The 27,716-nt window shown below is 43.2% G+C and overlaps 1 protein-coding gene and 1 long non-coding RNA gene across 2 annotated transcripts in view; one reads left to right on the top strand and one right to left on the bottom strand.

The window, feature by feature from the left end:
* Positions 1-24,228, top strand: part of LOC117716910 (acyl-CoA desaturase 3) — a 41,476-nt gene extending 17,248 nt beyond the window's left edge. Inside the window, exons 3-6 of the mRNA XM_034514029.2 lie at positions 13,124-13,254; positions 14,660-14,865; positions 18,189-18,421; positions 21,623-24,228. Coding sequence (XP_034369920.2) covers positions 13,124-13,254; positions 14,660-14,865; positions 18,189-18,421; positions 21,623-21,822 — 770 coding nt within the window. The 3' untranslated portion in view covers positions 21,823-24,228. The remainder of the gene's footprint in view (positions 1-13,123; positions 13,255-14,659; positions 14,866-18,188; positions 18,422-21,622) is intronic.
* On the bottom strand, positions 9,930-27,364 carry LOC143437217 (uncharacterized). The gene is made up of 3 exons (XR_013106834.1): positions 26,781-27,364; positions 13,930-14,792; positions 9,930-13,409 (listed from the first exon to the last, which is right to left on the bottom strand). It is a non-coding gene; the product is annotated as an uncharacterized LOC143437217 (long non-coding RNA).
* Positions 27,365-27,716: the final 352 nt, after the last annotated feature.

A 27,716-nucleotide genomic window follows, 5' to 3' on the forward strand; every position in this document is an offset into this window, starting at 1 on the left:
CTCTCTCTCTCTCTCTCTCTCTCTCTGTGTGTGTGTGTGTGTGTCTGTGTTTGTTTCTGTCTCTCTCTTTCTCTGTCTCTCTGTCTTTCTGTCTGTCTCTCTCTCTATCTGTCTCTCTATTGTCTGTCTCTGCCTCTGTCTCTCTAGCTGTCTGTCTCTGTCTTTCTGTCTCTGTCTCTGTCTCTCTCTGTCTCTGTGTCTGTCTCTCTCTCTCTCTCTCTCTCTCTCTCTCTCTCTCTCATGAGACAGGTTCTCATGTGGCCCTGGCTGGCCTGGGACCCTCTCTAGCAGAGAATGACCTTAAGTCTGATTTTCTGGGTCTATTACCCAAGTGCAGGCATTATAGTGTCCATCACCACAACTGGTTTGTTTTCTTTGTTTGATTTTTCAGAATCTCATTGTGTCACCTAGACTGTCTTGGAACTTTCTATGCAGTCCAGGCTAGCCTTGAACCCATGGTAATCCTCCTGCTTCAGCCTGCTGGGATTATATCCTGAGCTAACCTCTCTAGTAAAAGTAGCCTAGGGTGTTTTGTTGTTTGTTTGTTAAACCTATGACCTCGGGCATACTAGACAGGTACTCTACCACTGTGTCATATCTTTAAATATTGGGAGTACTTTAACGTGAGTGCTGGGGACCAAGCTCTGAAACCATGTGCAGGGTCCGCTGCAGGGTAGCAATGCAGCACAGAGGTAACCAGCAGCCCTAGAACAAATTTTTGTATCACTTACTTGGTTACCTGTCCCAGCTCTTCCTTCCTGCCACAGAACCAGGTTCTACCTAGGGGACATGGGAATAAGGTATCATACCAACTCCATGGGCTACATGCTGAGCCCAGTCAGGAAACATACACTGAGTATACTGCAAAGGAGCAGAAGCCATTAAAAAGGAAAAGTACAAAAAAGGGGTTGGTTATCCTTACAACCATTCAGATGGCCAGATCAGGCTGGCTTGGCCTGGAGGAGGGCGAGGCAAGCCCCTCTAACACGCAAGTGTGCAGGTGTGTGGCTCCTCTAACACGCAAGTGTGCAGGTGTGTGGCTCTGCTACTCTAGGTAGGTTGTCAGGGTGCAGCACATGCCAGTCAACAAGATGCTCTTCAGATATTTACATTACAAAATGTTTCACATTCTACTCTCTATCCGGCCTGCAGCTGTCCCTTCTTCCTGAAGCCCTCTGGACTAAGACCTCTCTGACAAGACTGAGAGCCAAAGAACAAACCTTCCTACCCCTCACCTGAGGGGAAAGCTCTCTGGTCACCAGTGTGGACACATATAATCCTTCCCTGGGGACAGGAAAAGGACCTATGTGACCTAAGCTATTGGCAGACTAAAACATGACTCAGTGTCACAAGGACTGTCACTCAGTTCCCCTGTTAAGATAGCATTGTCTGTACTCTGGCGCCAACACACCTTAGTGATCCGCAGTGCGGAGCCCATTCAGACACTTTTCTTGGTACTCTGGCTCTGCTCCACGCCTTCCTTTCCTCTCCTCCTGTGACTTCAGGGTTTGTCCTCCAGTGGCTTCTCTGTACAGGTACAGTCAGATTCTCTTCATGGGAAGACCTCAGTCAACACAGAGTCAGAGGCTGCAAGTCATCTGAGGACTCATTCCAGTTCAGAAGGATACAGTCAGCCCTTCCCTAGGACAGACATGGTCCCTATGGTTGTCTGGGGAGTCCTATAGAAAGACCAGGATGTCACACAGGGGGCAGAAGAGAGGAGGAAAGAGACCACTTAGAAAGCTGTAAACTCTTGATGCAGAAGGACACATAGCAGTTTGTACAATGTTTGGTGTCTCCAATCTTGGCTAAGTTCTGTAACCCCTGAGGTTCTATGGCTTCCAGATGCTCCCTAGGGTACTTTATAGTGCTTCTAACAAGGCCTCAGCCCCACATCCTAGTTCTACCGATCTGAGAAACAGACAGGTACACAAAGTGTCCACTCCCCATTAGAGAGACGGATCTTGTAGGTTTTGAGTTGAGGTGCTGTGTTCCCAGGAAATATATGATATGGCTGAGACTGAATCGGTGCTCTGACCCTGCAAGAACACTTGGTTTTTAACTTCATCAACATACTCACCCCGCTAGTAAATAGCTAGAGACTGTTGGAGTTCAGAAATTGCCACACAAACCATGTGAACACTAATCTCAGTTAAGCAAAAGTAGTTTATTGAATGTGCACCTTAATACTGGTCAGATCAGAGGCATAGCTCAGAATGATCTGAACTATGGCAACAGATATCTTTTTCTGTCAGCTCATAAAGGATAAAACCACAAACCTCACAATGAGTTCATACACAGGAACAGGAAGTACCACCCAGTGGTCAGCTCTGACTCAAGATATTTCAGACACAATAGTTCATATTGACCTTTGATTTGAGGGGTCCTATGTAAAGCCTTGTGGAATTTCTTAAAGTTAGCAAACCTCATACAGAACATCCAGAACAGACAGAACAAAACAGGGTGTGTGGTCAGCATGTCTTTGCTCTGTGCCAAGTCACGTCTCTGTGTCAGTGACTGGTAGGCATGGTACAGCAACAATAGGAAAGAACTGGTGGGCATGGAACAAAATAGCTACAGCTATGCTTGGAAAGTGGGGAGTATCAGACTGTAACATTCCCTCCTTGTTGAGTTGTCCCAATGAGTCAAATCATTGACTCAACGTTTTCTTTTCTGAGGTCAGGAGGACAAACTTTTATAGCAATCATTGTTGGCTTAAATATTTGAAATTTTGATCTCCCTTAATAAGTATTGCTGCTTTCATGCTGGCAGACCTTGCTATGCTCATGTTCATTAGAAAGGGTGTTAGTATTGGCACTGCCCTTGCCATCCAGGAATGGTGTAGAAGTCCCAGGAGTTCCTAATCTTCTTCTGCAGAGTAATAGTACACTAGAGACAAGAGATGTACAAGTAAGCAAAAGTCAGAAATTCCAGTGATGCTAAATGAACTGATATAGGAAGATAGTCCCGAGCTACAAGCAAACCAAGTGCACATTAAAAAAAATATGAGTCATTATAACTTCTCTTTTTGACTCTCTGTTCCACAGGGTCTAAAAACTTGAGGCAAGGCAGGTTGTCCCATCTGGGATATAGGCAAGCAAAGGTGGGTCGGGAACATATGTCCAATGCAGTTTTTAATCACTATTAATTTGTAGTACAGCTTGAGGTCATGGATGGTGAATCCCCAGGTAGTTCTTTTATTGTTGAGAATAGTTTTCACTATCCTGGGTTTTTTGTTATTCCAAATGAATTTGGAAATTGCTCTTCCTAACTCCATGAAGAATTGAGTTGGAATTTTGATGGGGATTGCATTGAATCTGTAGATTGCTTTTGGCAAGATGGCCATTTTTACTATATTAATCCTGCCAATCCATGAGCATGGGGGATCTTTCCATCTTCTGAGATGTTTGGTTTCTTTCTTGAAGTTCTTGTCAAACTGATCTGTCACTTGCTTGGTTAGATTCACACCAAGGTATTTTCTATTATTTGTGACTATTGTGAAGGGCGTTGTTTCCCTAATTTCTTTCCTCAGCTTGTTAATCCTTTGAGTAGAGGAAGGCTACTGATTTGTTTGAGATAATTTTATATCCAGTCACTTTGCTGAAGTTGTTTATCAGGTTTAGGAGTTCTCTGGAGAAAGTTTTGGGGTCACTTAAGTATACTATCATACCATCTGCAAATAGTGGTATTTTGACTTCTTCCTTTCCAATTTGCATCCCGTTGACTTCCTTTTGTTGTCTAAATGCTCTAGCTACAACTTCCAGTACTATATTTAATAGGTAGGGAGAGAGTGGGCAGCCTTGTCTAGCCCCTGATTTTAGTGAGATTACTTCAAGTTTCTCTCCATTTAGTTTGGTGTTGGCTACTGGTTTGCTGTATATTGCTTTTACTATGTTTAGGTATGGGCCTTGAATTCCTGTTCTTTCTAAGACTTTTACCATGAAGGGATGTTGAATTTTGTCAAATGCTTTCTCAGCATCTAGTGAGATGATCAAGTGTTTTTTTTTTCTTTGAGTTTGTTTATATAGTGGATTGTGTTGAAGAATTTCCGTATATTGAACCATCCCTGCATTCCTGGGATAAAGCCTACTTGATCATGATGGATGATTGCTTTGATGTGTTCTTGGATTCTGTTTGAGAGAATTTTATTGATTATTTTTGCATTGATATCCATAAAGGAGATTGGTCTGAAGTTTTCTTTCTTTGTTGGATCTTTGTGTGGTTTAGGTATGAGTGTAATTGTGGCTTCATAGAATGAAGCCTGATAGAATTCTGCACTAAAACCATCTGGTCCTGGGCTTGCTTTTTTTTTTTTTTTTTTTTTTTTTTTTTTTTTTTTGGTGGGGAGACTTTTAATGACTGCTGCTATTTCTTTAGGGGTTATGGGACTGTTCAGATGGTTTATCTGATCCTGATTTAACTTTGGTACCTGGTATCTGTCTAGAAAATTGTCCATTTCATCCAGATTTTCCAGTTTTGTTGAGTATAGGCTTTTGTAGTAGGATCTGATGATTTTTTTTTTAATTTCCTCGGTTTCTGTTGTTATGTCTCCCTTTTCAGTTCTGATTTTTATTAATTTGAATATTGTCTCCATGCCCTCTGGTTAGTCTGGCTAAGGATTGATCTATCTTGTTGATTTTCTCAAAGAACCAGCTCTGGGTTTGTTGATTCTTTGTATAGTCCTTTTTTTGTTTCTACTTGGTTGATTTCAACCCTGAGTTGACTATTTCCTGCCATCTACTCCTTTTGGGTGTATTTGCTTCTTTTTGTTTTAGAGCTTTCAAGTGTGCTGTCAAGCTGTTAGTAGTGTATGCTCTTTCTAGTTTCTTTCTGTAGGCACTTAGAGCTATGAGTTTTCCTCTTAGCAGTGCTTTCATTGTGTCCCACAAGTTTTAGTATGATGTGTCTTCATTTTCATTAAATTCTAAAAAGTCTTTAATTTCTTTCTTTATTTCTTCCCTGACCAAGTTATCATTGAGTAGAGCATTGTTGAGTTTTCATGTGTATGTGGGCTTTCCATTGATTTTGTTGTTATTGAAGACCAGCCTTAATCCATGGTTATCTGATAGGATGCAAGGGATTATTTCAATTTTCTTGTATCTGTTGAAGCCTGTTTTGTGACCAATTATATGGTCAGGTTTGGAGAGTACCATGAGGTGCTGAGAAGTGTCACTACCCATTCCAACCCGCAGAAAGGAGCGACACAACACGAGATTCTTCCCAACACAGCTTTACTCAGGAACCTTTCTTACAATCTCTCTGGAAGCCCCCCATCCCAATTTCCCTTTCCCTTTTATCCCCATGCCTGGTCACTCAGAGCCTGCCACGTGGGCACACACCATTGGCACAAGTCAAATGGCCTGATACTACGTGGCAGTGAGTCTGTACAGTGTAAGCTGGCGGCTGAGTGTGATGAAGTCAGGCACCATTCATAAAATTAGGTGGGTGCCATTCATAAGCTTAGGTGCCATTTTAGCTGGCCGAGGCACCCACTCCCTACAGAAAAGGTATAGTCCTTTGTTTTTAGATGAAATTTTCTATAGATATCTGCTAAATCCATTTGGTTTATAACTTCTCTTAGTTTCACCGTGTCTCTGTTTAGTTTCTGTTTCCATGATCTGTCCATTGCTGAGAGTGGGGTGTTGAAGTCTCCCACTATTATTATGTGAGGTGCAATGTGTGCTTTGAGCTTTAGTAAAGTTTCTTTTATAAATGTGGGTGCCCTTGCATTTGGAGCATAGATGTTCAGAATTGAGATTTCATCTTGATTTTTCCTTTGACGAGTATGAAGTGTCCTTCCTTATCTTTTTTGATAACGTTTTGTTGAAAGTTGATTTTATTCAATATTAGAATGGCTACTCCAACTTGTTTCTTGGGACCATTTGCTTGGAAAATTGTTTTCTAACCTTTACTCTGAGGTAGTATCTATCTCTGTCACTGAGGTGCATTTCCTGTATGTAGCAAAATGCTGGGTTCTGTTTACATATCCAGTTCGTTAGTCTATGTCTTTTTCTTGGGGAATTGAATCCATTGATGTTAAGAGATATTTTAAAAAGTGATTGTTGCTTCTTGCTATTTTCATTATTAGAGGTGAAGTTATGTTTGTGTGGCTATCTTCTTTTGGGTTTGTTGGAAGATTACTTTCTTGCTTTTTCTAGGGTATAATTTCCCCCCTTGTGTTGGAATCTCCCCTCTATTATCCTTTGAATGGTTGGATTTGTGGAAAGATATTGTGTAAATTTGGTTTTGTTATGGAATATCTTGGTTTCTCCATCTATGGTAATTGAGAGTTTTGCTGGGTATAGTAGCCTGGGATGGCATTTGTGTTCTCTTAGGGTCTGTATGACATCTGTCCAGGACATTCTGGCTTTTATAGTCTCCGGTGAGAAGTCTGGTGTAATTCTGATAGGTCTACCTTTATAAGTTACTTGACCTTTTTTCTTTTCTTTTCTTTTCTTCTGCTTTTAATATTCTTTCTTTGTTTTGTGCATTTGGTGTTTTGATTATTATGTGATGGGAAATTTTTCTTTTCTGATCTAGTCTATTTGGAGTTCTGTAGGCTTCTTGTACATTCATAGGCATTTCTTTCTTTGGGTTAGGAAAGTTTTCTTCTATAATTTTGTTGAAGATATTTACTGGTCCTTTAAGTTGGGAATCTTTGCTCTCTTCTATACCTGTTAGCCTTAGGTTTGGTCTTCTCATTGTGTCCTGGGTTTCCTGGATGTTTTGGGTTAGAACCTTTTTGTATTTTGCATTTTCTTTGACAGTTGTGTTAATGTTTTCTATGGTATTTTCTGCACCTAAGATTCTCTCTTCTATCTCTTATATTCTGTTGGTGATGCTTGTGTCTATGACTCCTGATCTCTTTCCTAGGTTTTCTATCTCCAGGGTAGTCTCCCTTTGTGATTTCTTTATTGTTTCTACTTCCATTTTTATGTCCTGGATGGTTTTGTTCAATTCCTTCACCTGTTTGGTTGTGTTCTCTTGTAATTCTTTAAGGGATTTTTGTGTTTCCTCTTTAAGGCTTCTACATGTTTACCTGTGTTCTCCTGTATTTCTTCGAGGGAGTTATTTATGTCCGTCTTAAAATCCTCTATCGTCAACATGAGAAGTGATTTTAAATCGAATCTTGCTTTTCCAGTGTCGTGGGGTATTCAGGACTTGCTATGGTGGGAGAACTAGGTTCTGATGATGCCAAGTAACTTTGGTTTCTGTTGCTTATGTTCCTGAGCTTGCCTTCCACCATCTGGTTATCTCTAGTACTACCTGCACTCACTGTCTCTGACTGGAGACTCTCTCTCCTGTTATCTTGGTTGTGTCAAAACTCCTCAGAGTCCAGCTGTCTCTATAATCCTGTGATCCTGAGATCCTGGGTGTAAGAGCTCCTGGGAGTCAGGCTGCTTCTGGGATCCTGAAATCCTGGTGTGACCAAACTCCTGAGATCCTGTGATCCTATGATCTTATGTTCCTGTGTATGTTAGAGCTCCTGGGAGTCCAGCCTCCTCTGAGGGTTCTGGTATTGGGTGCAGAGCTGGCACCCTAGGTCTGCTCAGGGCACTGGCACAGACTGGAAGGAGCCCGCGCCACTGGGAGAGAGTTTCTGGGTCTTCGAGAGTCCCAGTTACTCCTTGTTTGGGGGCGTGTCATGGCCTTCTCACCTAAGATCCTGTGATTGTTAGAGCTTCTGGGAGTCCAACCTCCTCTGGGTATTCTGGGATTGGGTGAAGAGCTGGCCTTAATTCATTTTCCAATTATCTTTCGAGTTTTTTTAATGTCCTCTAGCCTTTGTCATTTGTATTATCAATCTTAATCATTTTTAGACCTATAAACACTCTTTTCAGATCTTAAGTAAATTTTAAATTTTATATTTTTCCATTCAATAACTTATTATGAGATACAGGCAGTTGATGTTGAGAGTGGTTGTTTAATATGAAGCCTGTGAGCAAGGCAACCTGTTTGCCTTTTTAAGTAACATAGTTTTAGATTACATTGAGGTGAAGAGTTAGTTGCTTATTGGGTTTTTGTTTGTTTGATTGTTTGATTATTTGATTGATTGATTTTTCTTTTTAACTGTTAAGCTATCAATGTGATCAGAAACCTGAAGAAAGATAAGTTGTAACCTAGATAGGTCTATGTATCAATTAAAATGACAGAGATTAGTTCATTTTTTATTACTGAGACAGTTACCAACCCAGGCTCCCATGTCTCAATGGCACCCAGGGCAGAGGCAGTCTTTGATTATGAGGCCCAGAAGATGAAGAGGTTTTTTTTTTTTTTCCTATGGAGGAGGAACATGGGAGAGACTGACCTCACCTTGAACTTAAGCAATGTGTGGCAGTCAATTCTCTAGTTGTCCTCTGTTTATCCACAGTTCAGGCTAGGCTCTGGCAGTAGGCAAGGCATTGGGAAGTTATGCCCAATGGTTATCATACCATAATCCCAACAAAGTCCTTTGTCATTGTGCCCATATCTTCTTGAAGACTGTAGGGGGTCAGTGTTATATTTTGGGAGTTTCTGTCTGTCATAGTAAGTTTAAACATATTAAATGCCATATTCAGCAAATCTCTGACTGGTTTGAGGGCTAGTACCTACCTAGCATATCTGAGTTAAGCAATCTTTGTCTGTTCTTAGTTTTTTTGCTCTAAATTGTACCTTACAAACATTAAGCAGGAAACTAAATAAAGCTCTAACCTTGTAATTAACAGTGCTAGTACTCAGCATGACTTGAAATAGATTTCTGAACACATTAAAGGATTTGATCATCTTCAAGGTTACTGATATCAATCTCTGTTAGGTTTGAATCTTAAAAATTACAGCTCTGAATTGAAGCTCCTCTAGTATCAAAATAAAAAATTTTTAACCCATAAACATATTCCTTAAAGAGAATAGGAAGATTTTTTTACCTTTATTTTGTAGAATATAACAGAACATAACAGTTTCCCGTATGATTTAGTTTAAGCTGAAGCCAGTGTCAGGACAGGAAAAGGTTAACAAGTTGGGGAAAATGGCAAAGACCTTGTCTAATAGGGCTCTTATCGGCTTGGCTCAGCTCCTTTGGCTGAAAAGAGGGAACTGCTGGAGCCTGGCTGAAGCTCAGGTGAGCAGAGAGGAATTGGGAATAGATTTCACTAGCCAGTGATTCTTAACCTTTTTGATATTGTAAACCTCTAAAAAATATTTTTAAATGAATAAATTCCTTAATTTTTATTCCTGGTATAATTACCATAATTTACACAGCAATATGTACCTGATGTAATGAAAAGAAAAAGACAAAATTAAAACAGATAAAAAGACCTCAGGAATATATATCATATACCTGACATCTTATGTCATTAATCAATAGCTGCATTTTTTTTCAAATGGCAGCTATGACAGTCCTGAACAAGAGGGGTTTCCTGTTTAAGCTGCAGTAACTTTCCTGACCATGCATCATGGTTCCTTCTGTGGCAGATTTTTACAGTTCCTCTAATGCATTTGAGATGACTGTCTCAAAGTAACCACAGCTTTCTTGACATCTTCTCTCTCTCTCTCTCTCTCTCTCTCTCTCTCTCTCTCTCTTTCTCTCTCTCTCTCTCTTTCTTTTTCTCTCTCTCCTAAGAACTGCAGCCATTTCTGTTGTATTTGAAAACCTTCTGCCAGTACATCCACCATCAGAACAGTCCACCATCACAAGGACTGCCCGAGCTTTTTCTTTTTTCATCATAACTGTCGCCCCTTCATGTGTCTATAATTTGATTGCTGCTGTCCAGTATAATTTCTAAAGTTATTATAGTTTTTCCATAACATAGTCATTTTATATATATATATATATATATATATATATATATATATATAATTTATATATATTTATAGTCATTTTCATGAAAATTTCCTCCTCCATTGTAACCAACAATATTAATAAAGACATTCCAATAAAATATTTAACAAAATTTAAAATTTTCCATGGCTTTATATATTTAACTATAATTTTTAAAAGTTCCCTTTGCAATATCAAAATAAAGCATCTTTTAAAAAAAAAAAAAGAACAAAGTCACATAGCATAACCATAATTTTTGGAAGACAAAGCCAAGTTCTAACAGGGTAACCATAAGTTTAGAAGACAAAATCTCTTTTTTTTTCTTTTAACAGATTAAACAATCCAGGGTTTCTAAAATAAATATCAAGTGTATTTTGTTGTTGTTGTTGTTGTTGTTAGAAAATTTACCTATCAGCAAGAAAAGTTCTTGTATACCAATGCATGAGGGTGCAGTTTTAATACCTCATTAAAGAAACATTGTTTTAAATCCTATCTTTTATAAGTCTGATTTCTAGGGCAAAGTTGCATAAAATATTATCCCAATTTAAAAGTATCTTTAGAGACCTGTTTCCTGAGTTGGCTCATGTTGTGTGTTATTGCCCACCTTTTGGTCTCCAAAACCAGAAGCAAAACAAAAACAACAACAACAAAAAAGAACTGAGCAGGTGCAGGAAACTTACCTCCTTGTGGAGAAAACTGCTTGGTGGCATTTACTATCAATGACTGAGGAGTGTTCATGGGTGTGTTCCCGGCCAATGCACCAAATGTTGGGGTTCAGGATCACCACACAAACCATATGAACATTGATCTCAGGTAAGCAAAAATAAGTTATTGAACGCACAACACACCCTGATACTGGTCAGACCAGAGACATAGCTCATAATTATCTGAACTATGACAACAGATATCTTTTTCTGTCAGATCATAAAGGATAAAACCACAATGAGTTCATATGCAGGTACAGGAAGTACTACCTGGTAGTCAGCTCTGACTCAAGATATTTCAGACATAACAGTTCATATTGTCCTTTTATTTGATGGGTTCTACCTAAAGCTTTGTGGAATTTCTTAAGGTTAGCAAACGTCATACAGAACATTTAGAACAGACAGAACAAAACAGGGTGTGTGGTCAACATGTCCTTGCTCTGAGCCAAGTTACTTCTCTGTGTCAATGACTGAGAGGCATGGTACAGCAACAATATGAAATAGTTGGCAGACATGGAACAAAATGACTACAGCTATTTTGGGGAGAGTTGGAGGGTGTCCACTCATAACAAAGATAAGTAAGATTTTTCTATTCAAATATACTGAGGCAAGGACAGTTTCTTGCCCAGTGGCAGCTTCCCACATTTGAAGCAAACTCTATAAGGAGGGTCTTCAATGCTCACCGTCTTCTTTGAAATAGAGTGGGATGCTGCCAGTAACTGATACGTTTCATTGAAAAAAAAAAAAAGTCTTAAATTAATAAAACATCTTTAAATGCCCTTGGCTCAACTGCTGACAGTATGCTGTCCAAGCCGTGGACAAGTAGGACACAAAGAATGTCGGCTGCTGAATTCTGCCAGTACTAGACAGAGAAGTCCTTCATAATTTCTTCTTCACAGGAAAATCTGTCTGATATTCTGAGCCGGTAGGCTGAAGAGACAGATGCTCCAACATTGCAGAGGAATCTTGGGTGATTGTCCAGGCAGCCAGCAGTCTCTGTCATTTCTATAGTTTTAGAAGGTGTTTACTCCCCACTTCCTGTTTATTCAGGTAATATTTATCCTTCTCAGGTCTCTGATAGGGTTGAAGACTAGATAGTTACAGTCTCACAATTAAGCTTAAGTTGTTTAGGATTTATGAAAGTGTTTTAAGATCTAAAAAGATATTTTTAGGTTAATAAATGCAAGTTACAATAGAAAATGATTCAGGTACAGAACTTTGGACTTATCAACATAGGATAGATAATAGAAGACTTTCTCCGAGGCTGCCAAATACAAATGGACTAGACATTATGAATGTAATTTTTACCAGATAGTATATAATTTATCGATGCTAGAGGGTATTTTGTTTTACATAAAAGGGGAGAAATGTTGCATGATATTTGATCACACTGTGTACCCCAGGATCGTGAACTGGAAAAACCTTATTCTGTAGCTCAGACCTAGCACAAACCTTTAACCCAAGCGCTTTCTGTAGACAGGGTTAAATAGAGTCAATGATGGGTCAAGAGGTGGAGCAAACAACCATTTGACAGGGAGTGAACATAAGAAAGCCTGAGAAAGAGAAAGGGGGGTCTTGGGGGCTGGAGAGATGGCTCAGCTGTTAAGAGCACTGACTGCTCTTCCGGAGTTCAATTCCCAGCAACTACATGGTGGCTCACAACCATCTGTAATGGAATCTGATGCCCTCTTCTGGTGTGTCTGAAGAGAGCAACAGAGTGCATGTACTCACACAATAAATTAATAAATCTGAGAGAGAGAGAGAGAGAGAGAGAGAGAGAGAGAGAGAGAGAGAGAGAGAGAGTCTCTGAGATGAAGGGTATTTAAGATGGTGTGGAGAAAGAGCCATTTCCTTCTAGGATGTGGGTGGAGTAAGAAGGACAGCTGGGTGCTTTCTCCACCTCTTGACCTATCATTGACTTTCATTAATCCTGCTTACAGAAAGCTCTTTGGATTAAAGGTTGTGCGAGGGCTGAGCCACATCACTAGAAGGTTTTTCCAGTTCATAGTCTTGAGGTTCACAATGTGATCAACTATCCTGCAATGCAAGATAATGTTAAGGATCAGTGAAGCTTGAGCCTCTGTGTAAGTGGGACTGCGTGCAAGGCTGACTTGTGCTGAGACCCCTGCTACAGGCCTGAAATGCTGCAGTAACAACAGACTAACAGTCATAGCCCCATGACCCATGAATCTCCTCTTCAACAGAAGTTAAGCTCTGACTGAAATTTTCTGAACATTCTTGATTATGTATATTAGGTCTGGAATAGTTGATGACCTGGAACCCCTTGGGGACATGATCTGAAGGTCAAAGGGCATAGAACTTAGAAAAGTGTTGCAGTGATCTGACAACTAAAGTGAGATAACGCTGTGGACAATGCCAACAACCTGTCTTCTTTGCAGCATCCTGTCTTTCTGCCCACTTTGTGCCTGGGTCTTTCTGACTCACATCCACTCCTAGGTGGAGTGGTTAGAGATGATGATTATTTTTTGCAGGGCTGAATGCTGTGATGTCTCAAAGAGCAACCCATAGACTCCTTCAAACCCTAAGAAGCAAACTCTGGTATGGGGAGGGTGTTCTTGGACACTTACCAGTTAGCTGACTCCTCCATTGTCCATCTCAACAGCATTCCTTTGCTTCATGATCAGTATTGAGGGCATTGGAGCCGGGGCTCATCGCCTGTGGAGCCACAGAACCTACAAGGCACGGCTGCCCCTGAGGGTCTTCCTCATCATTGCCAACACCATGGCGTTCCAGGTAAGAAGCTGGTGCCGTTCTTTTTTGTGTCTCTGCTCTATGGATGATCCAGAGCAGAGTGGGAGACATCAGAACCCAGAAAGGTAGACTTCAGTGGTCTTCTCAAGTACATGCTCAGTATAGAGATTCCCACAGCATGGGATATCTCAGGGTCACTGGGAAGGGAAACAGGAAGTTGGTAGGACAGGTTCTCCAGGCATAACTTTTTCTGAACCCAAGCTTCCTGAGTTATGGCTGCTGTAGTCCTTTGGTTTAAAGGACTATAGAATATCATCAAGACACTGACTATGGTTCCCTAAACACTCAGACAACAATAAATCATGCTTCGCTGTGACTGTCTTTGAACTCTATTATAATAGGATGTGGGATGTGTCACAGATTCAAGAACTCTTTTGTTTCAGGTAATAAGAGCAAACATTTCTATGTGTTGTTGGACATTGAGCCAGCATTTGACATGGATTAACTCCTTAAGTCTTCACAACCAGGATGCCAGGAAATAGGCCTCATTGTTCCACCCACTGAACAGATGAGGAAACCCGATCACTGAGACATTAAATAAACTTACCTTGTTGTCCTATCAAGGGCTACCTCGATGGATAACTCAAGCATGGAGGATGGTGCTTGCAACAAGTTTATAGCGAATATACTATAGGAAATTAGGAGAGGGACACTCACCTAGTCATGGGCTGTTGCTTAAGGGATTTGGCTTGGAAGGGGGAAAATACTAGAAAACGAATTAATTACTTTGCCTTGGCAATATCTGAGGCTCTTATCCTGTGTGTAATCACCTCTCTCTGACAATGTATATGGCGAAGGCTCCCAGTCTTTATGTTTAGAGGACAAAAAGAAGATGCACATTAGCATATGCTTGAAGGAATGGATAAAGTTCAGAGATGCACAGAGGTCATTCAGAAATGTGTTCAGGCTCCTAAGTCATACGTTGGTCCTCTGGGGTTGCAACCCACTTGTGATGGCAATGACATAGAGTTTTTGCAGCTTTACAACAGAGCAGAACATTGGAGCCAAGGCCATCTGTTTCATAATCTCTCTGCCCCTGATCAATACCTTGAAAGGAACCTTGTCTCATGTTACTTGCATAAAGAAACACCATGTTCTCTGCTGATGAAATTCTCTGAACATTAAGACCCGACTTCCATCTACCCACCATGCAACCTTGGGAAGCAAGAGTATTCTTTTGTTCTGGGTCTTTAAATTGTTTTTTCACAGAAGCTCCAGGGGCCACTGTGCAGGAGAGGGTGTTGCCAAGGCCTCGTTGGGAGACAGAGTGCCTAGGACTCTGAGAGTTGATCTGAGAGTCCCAGGGCCTTGCAGATATCTAGGCCCTTGCATACTCCTTGGAGGGCATCTCTTCTCAACGTTGGGTTCCTCTTTCCTGTGCTTCCAGAATGATGTGTATGAATGGGCCCGAGATCACCGCGCCCACCACAAGTTCTCAGACACACACGCTGACCCTCACAATTCCCGCCGGGGCTTTTTCTTCTCTCACGTGGGTTGGCTGCTTGTGCGCAAACATCCGGCTGTCAAAGAGAAGGGTGGAAAACTAGACATGTCTGACCTAAAAGCTGAGAAGCTGGTGATGTTCCAGAGGAGGTGAGTGGGGCATGGGGGTGGAACTCGGGCGATGAGGTTTTAAGATCTCATTTCTCTTACCCCCTTAGAATAGCTGAATGACTTTCCAGGTTTATCCGTTCAATGGCATCATTTCAGCCAAGTGGACCTGTGATCCCAGCATTGGGAACATGCAGACAGACCTCTGTGAAGTCCAGGCCAGCCAGGGCTACATAGTGATACCCTGGGGGCTGAAGAGATGGCTCAACAGTTAAAAAGCACTTCCTGTTCTTCTAGAGGACCCTAGTTCAGATCCTAGCATCCAGGTTGAGTGGCTTACTCCCACAACTCCAGCTCCAAAGGATCTGACACCCCATTTTGACCTTCCGAGACACAGGAACGCATGGGCTATTTACTCACACAGACCTACACACATATACATCAATAAAAACAATGAAAAACAGTTTTTAAAAACACATTGGCCAGGTGTGGTGGCACACGTGTCTTTAGTCCCAGGATTTGAAAGGCAGAGGCAGGTGGATCTCTGTGGGTTTGAAGCCAGTCTGGTGTGCATAGTGAGGTCCAGGACATCCAGGGCTATATAGTAAGATGTTGTTTCAATAAAACAAAAACAAACAGATCATTTTAAACCCTAGTTTTTAATTGCTTGGATATGCAAGTCATGGAGGGTTGTTGTTCTCTCTCTCTCTCTCTCTCTCTCTCTCTCTCTCTCTCTCTCTCTCTCAACAGATTTCATTAAACCAGTTAAATGTAGCCAATATTCATAAACACAGTGAACTCAACTAAGTTCTTACTTTCCAGGAGATTTTAGCATATACCGAAGATACCATGAAGGAAAGCAAACTACTGTCTGTATTGTGACAGGCAGAAAGGGTCAGAGACTGCCCAGGGAGAACAAGAAAGGCTAATGAAAACACAGCATCAGAAACAATGGAAAGAAAGATGTGCGTACAGAACAAAAATAGAAAAATGAATTAAAGCTTCCCACAGGATCCAGAAATAGTTTGTTTCCTTGATCTGCAAAAGATATGACAGGAAAAAAGGTAACACAGACTTAGCAGTGCCTCAGCCACAGATAGGTTCAAAGTGGTTGACAGTGAGTTTATTTCTCCAACCACTTGTGGTACAGAAACAAAGCCGTGCTTGCAAGAGGCCACTACAGGTCAGGTGGAGAAGACATGGAGCTAAGAGGTGAAGGAAGGACGTGAGTTAGTGAGTGGAGAGCATTGTGTTTTATAAAAAGATAAAAAGAGAAGAAATATGTTTGGTGGAGGTGTAGTCAGGTATGGGGGAAGGAGGTGCCTCCGCGGGCCCATGCTGAGGCATCCCTTCCCCCTGAGTGACCAGCCATACAGCAGTATAGGGCGTGGGGAGGGGTAGTTAAGAGGGTAGTAGAGACAGAGAAAAGCAGAGAGAGAGAGAGAGAGAGAGAGAGAGAGAGAGAGAGAGAGAGAGAGAGGCAGGCCAGCCATGAGCACATGTTGGGGGGGGTATTGGGAGAGAGGGGGAAGGAGCAAGAAGGCAAGAGCAAGAAGGGGGGGGGAGGGCAAGTAGTCCTTTTTATAGTGAGTCAGGCACACCTGGCTGTTGCCAGGTAATTGTGGGGTGGAGCTTAGACAAATTGCTAACAGAGAGGACTCAGTTAGAGAAGGAGCACAAGAATGAGAAAGCTGAATGCAGGTCATGCCAGTGACTGGAAAGTTCAAGAAATCACTGCTGAAGGGACACCAATTCATTCTCTCAGAGAATCAGTGGTCTGTTCTGTGTGGAACTGAGATTGGGATAAAGCCTCCAGAAGGACAGAACCTGCTGGTGGTCAGGACGTTCACTATGGGCCTTGACGGGAAAGGCTAGAAGGAAATGGAGAAATGCCAAAGACCCCATTATATCCCCAAAGAGAAAAAGAAGCTCAAGACCAGGTGCCTCAGCATAGACTGGCTGAGAATGGGATTTGGTCCTGATTTGTTGAGTAACTGACCTCATCTCTCTGTGAGTAAGAACAAGGGTGTCCATGCTTTATTAACTGGTGGGATTAGTTTAGGACAATCTCTGCTCAACACAGACTTACCATGAAAATGATAACATTCTGTACTGAGAAGATTTTCCACCTCGTTCTTTCTTTTTTTTTTTTTTAATTAGATATTTTATTTACATTTCAGATGTTATCCCCTTACCCCATTTCCCCCCACCCAGGAACCCCCTATCCCATCCCCCCTCCTCCTGCTTCTTTGAGAATGTGCCCCCCTCCCCACCCTTGAGTTCCCCCACACTCGGTGTCCAGCCTTCATGGGACCAAGGATCTCCTCTCCCACCTATGCCCAACAAGGCCATCTTCCCCTACATATACAGATGGAGCCATGGGTTCCTCCCTATGTGCTCCCAGGCTGGTGGTTTAGATCCTGGGAGCTCTGGTTGGCTGGTATTGTTGCTCCCCTCATGGGACTTCAAACCCTTTCAGCTCCTTCAATTTTCTCTCTAACTCCTCCATTGGGAACCCCTATCAGTTCCATGGTTAGCTGTGAGCATCCGCCTCTGAATATATCAGACTCTGGCAGACCTCTAAGGAGACAGCTGTATCAGACTCCTGTCAGCATGCACTTCCTGACATCCAAATCAGCGTCTACCTTTGGTGACTGCACATGGGATGGATACCCAGGTGGAATGGTCTCCAGACGGCCTCTCTTTCAGTTTCTGTCCCATACTTTGTCTCCAAATTTGCTCCCATGAGTATTTTGTTACTCCTTCTAAGAAGGACCAAAGCACCCACACTTTGGTCTTCCTTCTTCATAAGCTTCATGTGGTCTGTGAGTTGAATATTGGGTATTGCGAGCTTCTGGGCTAATACCCAATTATCAGTGAGTGCATACCATGTGTGTTCTTTTGTGACTGGGTTACCTCACTCAGGATGATATTTTCTAGTTCCATCCATTTCCCTAAGAATTTCTCGAACTCATTGTTTTTAATTGCTGAGTAATACTCCATTGTGTAAATGTACCACATTTTTGTATCCATTCCTCTGTTGAAGGACATCTGGGTTCTTTCCAGCTTCTGGCTATTATAAATAAGGCTGCTATGAACATAGTAGAACATATGTCCTTGTTATATGTTGGAGCATCTTCTGGGTATATGCCCAGGAGTGGTATAACTGGTTCCTCAGGTAATGCTATATCCAATTTTCTGAGAAACCGCTAGACAGATTTCCAGAGTGGTTGCACCAGGGCTCCCACCCCACCCTTTCACTCACACTGTAAGAGGAAGATAGCAGCCCTTCCCACTGAGAATAGCCAATCCAGATTAGGACCAGAGTCCTCTCTCCAGACTGAGTGTGTGATCTCTCCATGCAGGTACTACAAGCCCGGCCTCCTGCTGATATGCTTCATCCTGCCCACACTGATGCCCTGGTACTACTGGGGGGAAACGTTCCTACATAGCTTATTCGTTAGCACCTTCTTGCGATACGCTGTGGTGCTCAACGCCACCTGGCTGGTGAACAGCGCCGCCCACCTTTATGGGTACCGCCCCTACGACAAGAACATTGATCCCCGGGAGAATGCCCTAGTTTCCTTCGGAAGTCTGGGTAAGTCAGTCAAAAGTCCTATGATAGTTTAACTTTCAGTGGTCTCCTTATTCCGTGAGCGTCGAGGAAGGCCTGAATCATCTGTTCTTAAAGGCGCTTAGCGTCTCATGCCTCCCACTGTAAAACTCTGAGTTGTGATGTTGGGGAAAACATAAGAGTCAAGCATCACATTTTATGTAGGAGGGGAAAGGATAAAAAAAAAAAAAAAATCCTGCCTTTGATTGGAAGGTCAAAGCAAAACAAAAGCCTTCCAAATGAGCCTTTCTCAAGTCATCTCTGATTCAGTTCTTGGGACTGGGCTATTCCTGCTTGGAGCAGGTGATTCATACATAGAACACTAGGATCAATGGAGAATACAATAAGCCTCATCATGCCATATGAAGGAAAGAAGAAACAAGCGTGGCTTTGTTCAATTGACTTAAAAGTGAGCCATTCTCAGAGTACTGGCTCCTCTCCCTGGTGTGGTTTTATGAACTTCCACCCCATCCGGGATTCAGGGACCACCAGCACCACCACCACTACTACCACCACCATGCATGCTCTTCCATTCACCAATGTTTAAGTAATCAACTATGGACTGAGATGTATTCTGTGAATGCGTGCTCCCAGCTCCAGCATCACTGTGACTTCGATATCCTAGGTAGTGGCCAGCGCCTTGCTTTGTCCCTGTTGACACTCCTCCTCTGCTCCTTCTCATCCCTCCCTGACTTCATCTGCTGCTCTCCTATTTCCTGCCAGTCACATCTCCAATTTCTTCTTCCTCTCCCTTCAGTTTCTCTCTCTCTCTCCTCTGCCCTCTCTTCTCTTTCACATTCATCCCGCTCCTCCTGAAGAACTGAGGATGAAACTTACAGCCTTATGCAAATGCTGTCCTGAAACACATCCCCAAGCCCTCTATACAGTTTTCTACATTGTGAGACAGGAACTCACTAAGTAATCTAGGCTGGTCCTGCACTTACTCTGTAGCTCAGGTTGACCTTGAATTTCTACCAATAAGCTATTTGTCTAGCTCTTTTATCTTTACCTTAGAAATACAGTCTTTCTAATTTGTCCTGGTGAGACTTGAACTTTCTACCCTCCTGGTTCAGTCTCATGGAGCTAGGATTACAGGCAAGTGCCACTTAAAATATATAAATCCAGACCCCAGAGTAAAGGCGTTTGCCTGTCTTGTTATAGCTCATTAAATATCTTTCAATGGTTTTTCCATTCCATAAAATCTGGCACTTTTACCTGTTGATGTTATCTAATCTATATTCTGTGCACACAGAAATTGTAAAAGGAAGTTAGACTTTTATACTGGGAGTTGGGGTGGGGTGAGACAGGGTTTCTCTGTGTATCCCTGGCTGTCCTTGAACTCACTCTAGAGACCTGGCTGGCCTTGAACTCGGCTGCCTCTGCTTCCCAAGTGCCAGGAATAAAGGCATGTGCCACGAATGCAATTTTTAATTCTTCTTGAAGTCACAGTTTATATTTCTTACAATGTCTTTGTGTAATATTCAATTTACACAAATGTGTTACAAAGATGGCACATTTTAATCCAAATAAATTAGAAGTTTCAGAAAAGTGTATTGAGTATGGCATTATACAAGGAATCTTTGTGTGTGTGTGTCTGTGTGAGAGTGTGTGAGTGTGTGTATGTGTGTGTGCATATCAGTCAGGGTTCTCTAGAATAAAAGAACTTAGAAAATGAATATATATGTATTATATGTGTGTAATATATAATATATATTAGAGTGACTTAGAAGCTGTGGTCCAGCTAGTCCAACCATGACTGCCTATGAACAGAAGAGCCAAGAACCCAGTAGTTGCCCAGCCTAAAGGCTGGAGGTCTCAGCTTTTCTTTCTTCTAGCTGGAATCCTGAAGTAGGCCAGTGAAGAGACAGACTTGCTAGGGAGGATGAGAAAGTACAGGCAGCGTGAGGAGTTTCCTTCCTCCATGTCCTTACCTGAACTTCCAGGTGTGGCCCAGGCTAGAGGTGAGTCTTCCCACCTCAAAGATCTGGACCGGAAATGGATCTTCCATTGTCAAATGACTTACTTAAGCAAAAACTCCCTCACTGGGGTGTCCAGTCATTTCAGAGTTTCAGTTAATTCCAAATATTCTCAATTTGACAGCCAAGAATAGCCATCACAAACCAGGCTTGGTGGTGCATGCCTTGAATCTCAACACACGAGAGGCAAGCAAGTGAATCTCTAAATTCAAGGCCAGCCTAGTCTACAGATCAAGTTCTGGGATAACCAGAGCTACACAGAGAAAAGTTGTCATGAAACCACTCCCTTCCACACACACTGCAAAAAAAAAAAAAAGAATACCCATCAGAGTGTGTGTGGCTGACGAGAGGAGGGTAATGATACATGCCGCAGTGCCTGTGTGGTGATCAGAGGGCAATTTTTCAGTCAGTTCTGACCTTCCACTTTTATGTGGGTTCTTTATATCAAACCTGAGTTGCCAGGCTAGCTCCAACAGTTCGCATATCTTGCAATATGTTTATGTAAGATATTGTATTAAATATTCAGGTTTGTTTCCTATACAAGTAACTGCCACTCAGAAAATCAGAAATTTCAGAAAAAAAAAATAGATATCAGATAAAACAAGAAATCTTTATTAAATTTTATTAAATGATTTTATCAGCACTCCCCTGCACCAACCACCCTCCCGTACCAGGGAGAAGCTCTGAGAAACAGTAGCAACAACTGCCACTGTCATCCCCTGTGGCTGAAGGAAGTCCCACCTTGGCTAGGCCCTGGTTCCTCTGACTTTGCCTTTTCTGTTGCAGCTGTCTCCACTTACGGGGTACACAAGTACCACGGGGACAGCTAGCCTGGTCATCTCTGTAGAGCTATAGGCACTGATCTACCAACGGACCTTCCCCTGCTGGTTACGTGGACACACTCAAGGAGCCTACAGTATCTCAGCGTATACTGACATTGCGGCATTTTCCAATGTAAACAATATCTCCCCAGAATAATCTGCTTCTTATCTTGTTGGCCTTGGAAGCAAATTTTCTTCCAACATGCTTTCAAATAGTAAGGACAACCTTTCAGCTCACTGCTTCAGAGTTGAAGGCCGTGGGTCAGCCAGTCACTCACCTGCAGTCCTGAGTCCCCAAAGTCTGAGGAGCCCACTGGGTAAGAGGTGTGTGCAGAGGAGGAAGCAGCAATCACTGAGCGCCCTGACTGCTCTCCTTGCTTCTGTTGCAGGCGAGGGCTTCCACAACTACCACCATGCCTTCCCCTACGACTACTCTGCCAGTGAGTACCGATGGCACATCAACTTCACCACCTTCTTCATCGACTGCATGGCTGCCCTCGGCCTGGCTTACGACCGGAAGAAAGTTTCTAAGGCTGCTGTCTTAGCCAGGATTAAGAGAACTGGAGACGGCAACCACAAGAGCGGCTGAGTGTGGGGTCATTCTAGTCAAAAAGCCAGCTGTTTTTTAAATGCTGAAAAGAAGCAGCCATGTTGTATAGAGTCCCATTTTAGACAGTCTTGTAAAATATTCAAATATTAAAAGGCCAAAATTTTCTTTTATGATGCTAAGCAGAAATTCTTCTGCTCTTTGTCTTGTGTTCCAGAGACCTCTTTATTGCTTAATCCTACTTATTACTTTCCTGCCTTTCCAGGAGAGCTGCAAGTGAGCAATAGGGTTGGAATAGAACTTTGAAAAGGCAGCAAAGGTTTTAAATGAAAGGACCCCACCGATAGCACTCTTTCCTTGAACTCTCTTGAGCCTCAAGGTAGGTGTCTAGAGCTAAAACTCCAACCAGATCTGTTCTCTGTCAACTCCCATCAGGCCATAGTAAAAATGAAAACACACACACACACTACATACACACACACCACCAAAAAGACAACAAAAAAAACCTAAACTTTCCTTGGCACTGAGCTTGCATTGCTTTAAAACACCAGGGAGGCGAGCTACCATGCCAGGGAGGGTCCTTAAGCAGGCATGGTGTTACATGGAGTGAGTTATAAAAACGTTCTTTCTGTGATCAGACCCAGATGCTTCCCAAGCAGACATGGAACCCGCCACACAGCATCATTCCTTTCTGTCTTGAGCCCCAGAGCTTGGCAATGAAACTCTTCCTATTTCAAGACAGAGATGGAGAGGTTGAGGGATACATAGTGTTGGTAAGCAGATTCTGAGAGATAACTTTCTCAGGAAAAGCTGTTCGGGTTGAAGATTTCCTGAGTAGGAACTCAATGTCCCTCTGAAAGAGTTTCAAAGCTGGGTCCCTTTCTTAGTGCAGTTTGCTCCTTGGGTTGATAAAATCCAGGGATTCCTGCACAGTGTCTTACTTATTGCCTCGATCCTTCCTATGATATTCTTGATTATCTTGGGTCAGTGGATCTTTGTTGCATATAATTGGTTTAATGAAACAGCTGAAAGATGTTAACGCAGGCTGCTTTGGGAAGGAGTTTCATCAACAGTCTTTTTCAGTTGTGGCTGCTGTATTCAACAAACTGACTGGTCAGGCAGTGTGTCCACCGGTACAATAGAAGCAAGTCTGGTAGGTGGGTAACCCACTGATTCATGAGTAGACATGAGACCCACTCCCTAGAAGGGAATTTACCATCAGAAAGCCTGTGTCTGGGGGATAGTGAGATGGCTCATCAGGGAAAGGGGCTTGCAGCAAAAGCCTAAGGACCTAAGGCCAATCCCGAGACTGTGTAAAAAGCTGAGTGCAGTAGTGCATTTCTGTAATTCCAGTACACTCATGGAGAGATGGGAGGCACAGAAAGGAGAGCTGACTAGAAGCTTGCTGGCCAGCCAGCTGGGAGCAGCTGGGCAAGAAAGGCCCTGCCTCAAAAACAAGGTAAAAGAACTGACTCCTAAAAGTTGTCCTGTGACCTGCACATGTGTACCCCACATGTATATGTATGTATACTGCATATAGACACCACACACACACACACACAGAGAGAGAGAGAGAGAGAGAGACACACACAATGCTACTAATTTAAAAAAACCCTACAACTGTGGAGTTCCTAGGCTTTAGTGGGGAAGCTATTATTGTTATTTCCTATATGTAATGCATCCACCGAATTGCCTTCTGAACAACTATGGTTTTGCCCATAGATGTGTGCTGCAGGATATTTGATCACACTGTGAACCCTGAGATTGTGCTATTTACTGGAAAAACCTATTTCTAGTTGTGGTGTGGCTCAGCCCTAGCACCCACCTTTAATTTAAAGAGGTTTCCGTAAACAGGTTTAAATAAAGTCAACCATGGGTCAAGAGGTAGAGCAAGAGACCAGTTGACAGGGACATACACAGGAAGTAAAAGGGAGGTTTTGCCATGTCGTGGAGGAAAGCTTGGTCTTTTAGGATGTTGGCTATGGAGGTGTGAGAACAAAATTTGAAAGCAGCATTGTAACAATAACAAAAATTCATGGTCAGCAAAGACCACCAACAATTTGTTAAATATAGTCATAATAAAATATTAAGTCCCTCCAGGGGCAGGGTGACCAAAAATGAAAAGGCATGCAAGGACGTGCCCAGACAAGTCCAAACAAGCCCAAGTGAGTAGTGGGCTATCTGGTGTTACTTTTCTCTCCCCCTTTTCAAGAAGTCCAAGGTTTCATGGTCAAAAGTAACTAGTCATCCTGCCAGCTCACACGTAGCCGCTTCTGCAAGTTGCTGATGTTTGAAATATCCAATCATATGTAACCGCGCCAAATTTTCCCGCTTTCCCCAACCCCTACCCATAAATATCCCAAGTTTCCTGGGTTCTGGGTCGGAACCTCTATCTCCTGCGTGAGATATGTTCCACCTCGAGGGCCCTTGTCATTAAACCTCCTCTGTAATTGCATCAAGAAGGTCTCTCGTGTGTCCTTGGGTTCATGCAGGTCCGGACTTGGGTGAGGGTCCCCTTGTGGGGGTCTTTCAGAGGAAGGTCAGTTGGGTGCTTTCTCTGCTTTTCTGAGCTAGCAGGCTTTCACCCCAGCATCTGGTTCCTGAGTCTTTATTGGTAAAATCAAATGTTTGAGGTTTTGTTAAAGGGAACACTACATGCAGCTTTGGTCATTGGCTCTTTTAGAGTGGTCAGTAGTAAACTCAGAGCCTCACAGTTCACCTGACACTGAAAATCTGTGACTGTGAAGGTCACAGCCCTGAATGTGACATGGAAAACGTCACAGTGAGTATGAGTCCAATTTTGTGACCTATATTAACTTTCTATGATACAGGCAAAGACTTATTCTGCTCAGTGAATTTGGAGCAAGGGACTCAAAATAATCACAAGGTACAAGAAATGGAGAATGTACCTTGGAGATATTGGGAACAAAAAGAAGTTCCTCCTTGGGACAATCTGCTTGTCCCACTCCACTCCCCTCCCTAGGCTTCTCTATCTGAGCTATAAAGATGCAGGTGGGCTGTGCTGACTCCAGGTAGATCTGGGCCCACGTGAGGACCTGCTCAAAAAACCCAATGAGGATCTCATTCTGGGTCATTTCTCATAGGAAGCAGTAATATTTCTGGTCAGAAAAAAAAAAAAAAAAGGAAAGTGATTTCTTTAAACTGCCAGCAGAGGGCGCAAGAACGCTGGTAGGTCTTACAAATTCTCAGAGAATTCTAGATGACCTAGAAGACACCCCCCAGCCCCTTTTCTCTTGGTATAGCCATTTTAAATGATGTGGATTTTCACAAACCAAAATTAGCCAGTTTAATGTGGACAACGATACAGACCAGCTCCACACAGTCCTGGTGTGCCTGAATTTGCCAACAATCTGCTGGGTCTAGATTCACCCTTGGGTGCAGTCAGTGCCCTGCTGTACCCAGGTCATCATACACGCTACTGGGATCCTAGGAATTTTATCCTGTTGAGTTTCTTTCTCCATCCCCATTAAGACACTGGTATACACTATGATAACTGTAAATCACTTTTCTTCTAAAGTAAAAATGATAAAAATTGAAAGTGAACAATTCTATGATATTAGTACACTCACAATGTTGTAGACCTGACACACCTACTTTCAAAACATGCCCTCACTCCAAAGAGACACTACAGCACCTAAACACTGACCCCTCTCCTCACTCACCTTCCAAGACCACTCCCCAACCCTGGCAACAGCCAGTTTCTCTTTTTCTCTGGACTTACTGCATGCTTCACAGGAACAGAATCGAACAATCTGTGAGCTCCACATCTGGCTCTCTTCTTGAAGCATGTTTTGTACATCTGTTGACAGTGTAGCACCAAACAGTACCGGAATCCTTTCATTTTTTTCTTATTAGCACCCCATTGTGTGTGAACAATGCTCTTTATCCACTTCTTCAGTGTTACCAGGCTAGCTAGCTAGCTGGCCAGGCAAGCGAGCGTTCATCTGCCTCCCCCTTCTATCTAATAAGATAAGAGCCCTTCATAAGAGCCGACACATCTGGCTTTTCTTGGGTTCTGGAGATTTGGAAGCAGGTCCTCAAGCCTGTCCCCCAAGGACTTTATCCACTCAGCCATCTCCCCAGCTCAGCCTGTCTTTATCCCGGGAAACAGTCCCCTTCCTCCAGTTAACCCTGTTCACAGCTGTATTTGCCTGTTTGTCTTTGCCCATTCTACAGATTTTAAGATGTACAGTGGGAAGGAATGAAGAGCCCTATAGTTTTGGTCAAACTGTAAACAGGTCCATTTTCCTTTTCCAAAGTCTATTTTCTAATTCCTTGGAGATACAGGTGTATCTGTTTTTTCTCCCAACTATTAACAAAACACCTAACAAACAAGGAAGGAGGCTTTCCTTTTGGCTTGCCTGGAAAGGTATGGCAGGGAGGCGCTCCGGCTCTGTTAGCAGGAGCATGAGGTATTACTTTGTCTGAAGTAAGGAAGCGTGGTGTCCAGCTGCCTGCGACTTCTTGCCTTTTAAAAAATTCAATCCAGACGCGCCCCCCCCCCACGTGTGTCAAGATGCCACCCACATTCAGGGTGGCTTTCGCCCTTCTCAGTTGGCCCATTCTGACACACTTAAAAAGTATATCTCGGCCGGGCGGTGGTGGCGCACGCCTTTAATCCCAGCACTTGAGAGGCAGAGGCAGGCGGATTTCTGAGTTCGAGGCCAGCCTGGTCTACCGAGTGAGTTCCAGGACAGCCAGGACTACACAGAGAAACCCTGTCTCGAAAGACCAAAAACAACCAAAAAAAAAAAAAAAAAAAAAAAAAAAAGTATATCTCTCTGGTGATTCTCAATCCTGTCAAGCTAACAATTAAAATTAATCACAATGAGAAAATTGAGGTGGCAATTTTATGGCCCTGTGCACCTGGTGACACTGCTATGAGCACTGTGCACCATTACTGACTTAGGTGTGTAACAGGAGTGCAATGGTGTGTGTGATCTTGCGGTAATTCTTCAACCTTTCATGGGGACACCAACCTGTTTTCCACAGCGGCTGAACCACTTTCCATCCCCACCAGCAGTGTTTAAGCGCACCCTTGACGTTGCGTCTTTGCAAAAGTGTCCCAGGACGGGTCTCCAGGCTGGGGGAAGCTGCCTAGCCTTTTCCAGTTTAAGGCTGTTTACAGAAGATCACTCCAGAGTCACTAAGGCATAACTGCCACATCTGCTCGAGGATCTATAAACTTTTTTCCTAGAGACTTCCACTCAGCCTCACAGAACCCCACTTACAAAGCTGGGGCCTGAGGCAGAAGGAAGCAGCTGTGCTCAAATGCTTCAGTCTAGTTAGTCTTCCGATGCTTGCTCAGTCGCACTCAGCCCCGCCTCCGCTCCCACGCCCAGTCTCTGCCCAGGCAGGCCTGGCGGGCGGGAGCAAAGAGCCGGAGGAGACAAAGGGAGAGGCGTGGCGTCCCTCTCGGGGTTACTCTCGGTCAGCACCCGCCCACAGGGTCACTCGCGTTCACTCGGCCCACAGCGCCTGACCCCGCGCAGCCAATCAGCGACCGCGCTGCGGCTCTGCCGGAGCCCGATCCAATCAGGAGTCGCTGCCCTTGCAGTCGGCGCCTTGAAGTTGCCATCGTAGGTGAGGCTAGGGAGAGCCACCTAAGTATTCAGTTTCTCTCTGTCCTTGAGACAGAAACGCTGAGCAGTGGGCTCGGTGTGGCCAGCCCTGTCAAAGGGCATAGGGCAGTAGGGTGGGCCCTCAAGAGCTTGGGTGTCAGCTTCACGAGTCTGCTCTGAACTCCTACCACAAACTGGCTGGTGTGACCATGACCAAGCTATTTGATCACTCCACTTCACACTGGACTCTTATTTAAAACAGAAGTACGGAGTAGCTGCCTCAGAGGGCGGGACCTCCACCAAATGAATCTCTCGGTGATCTTTCCATGCCTGCTGTCCTTACCCCATAGCCTA

This window comes from Arvicanthis niloticus, chromosome 1 (genome assembly GCF_011762505.2).
Source record: "Arvicanthis niloticus isolate mArvNil1 chromosome 1, mArvNil1.pat.X, whole genome shotgun sequence".
Classification (NCBI taxonomy): Eukaryota; Metazoa; Chordata; class Mammalia; order Rodentia; family Muridae; genus Arvicanthis; species Arvicanthis niloticus.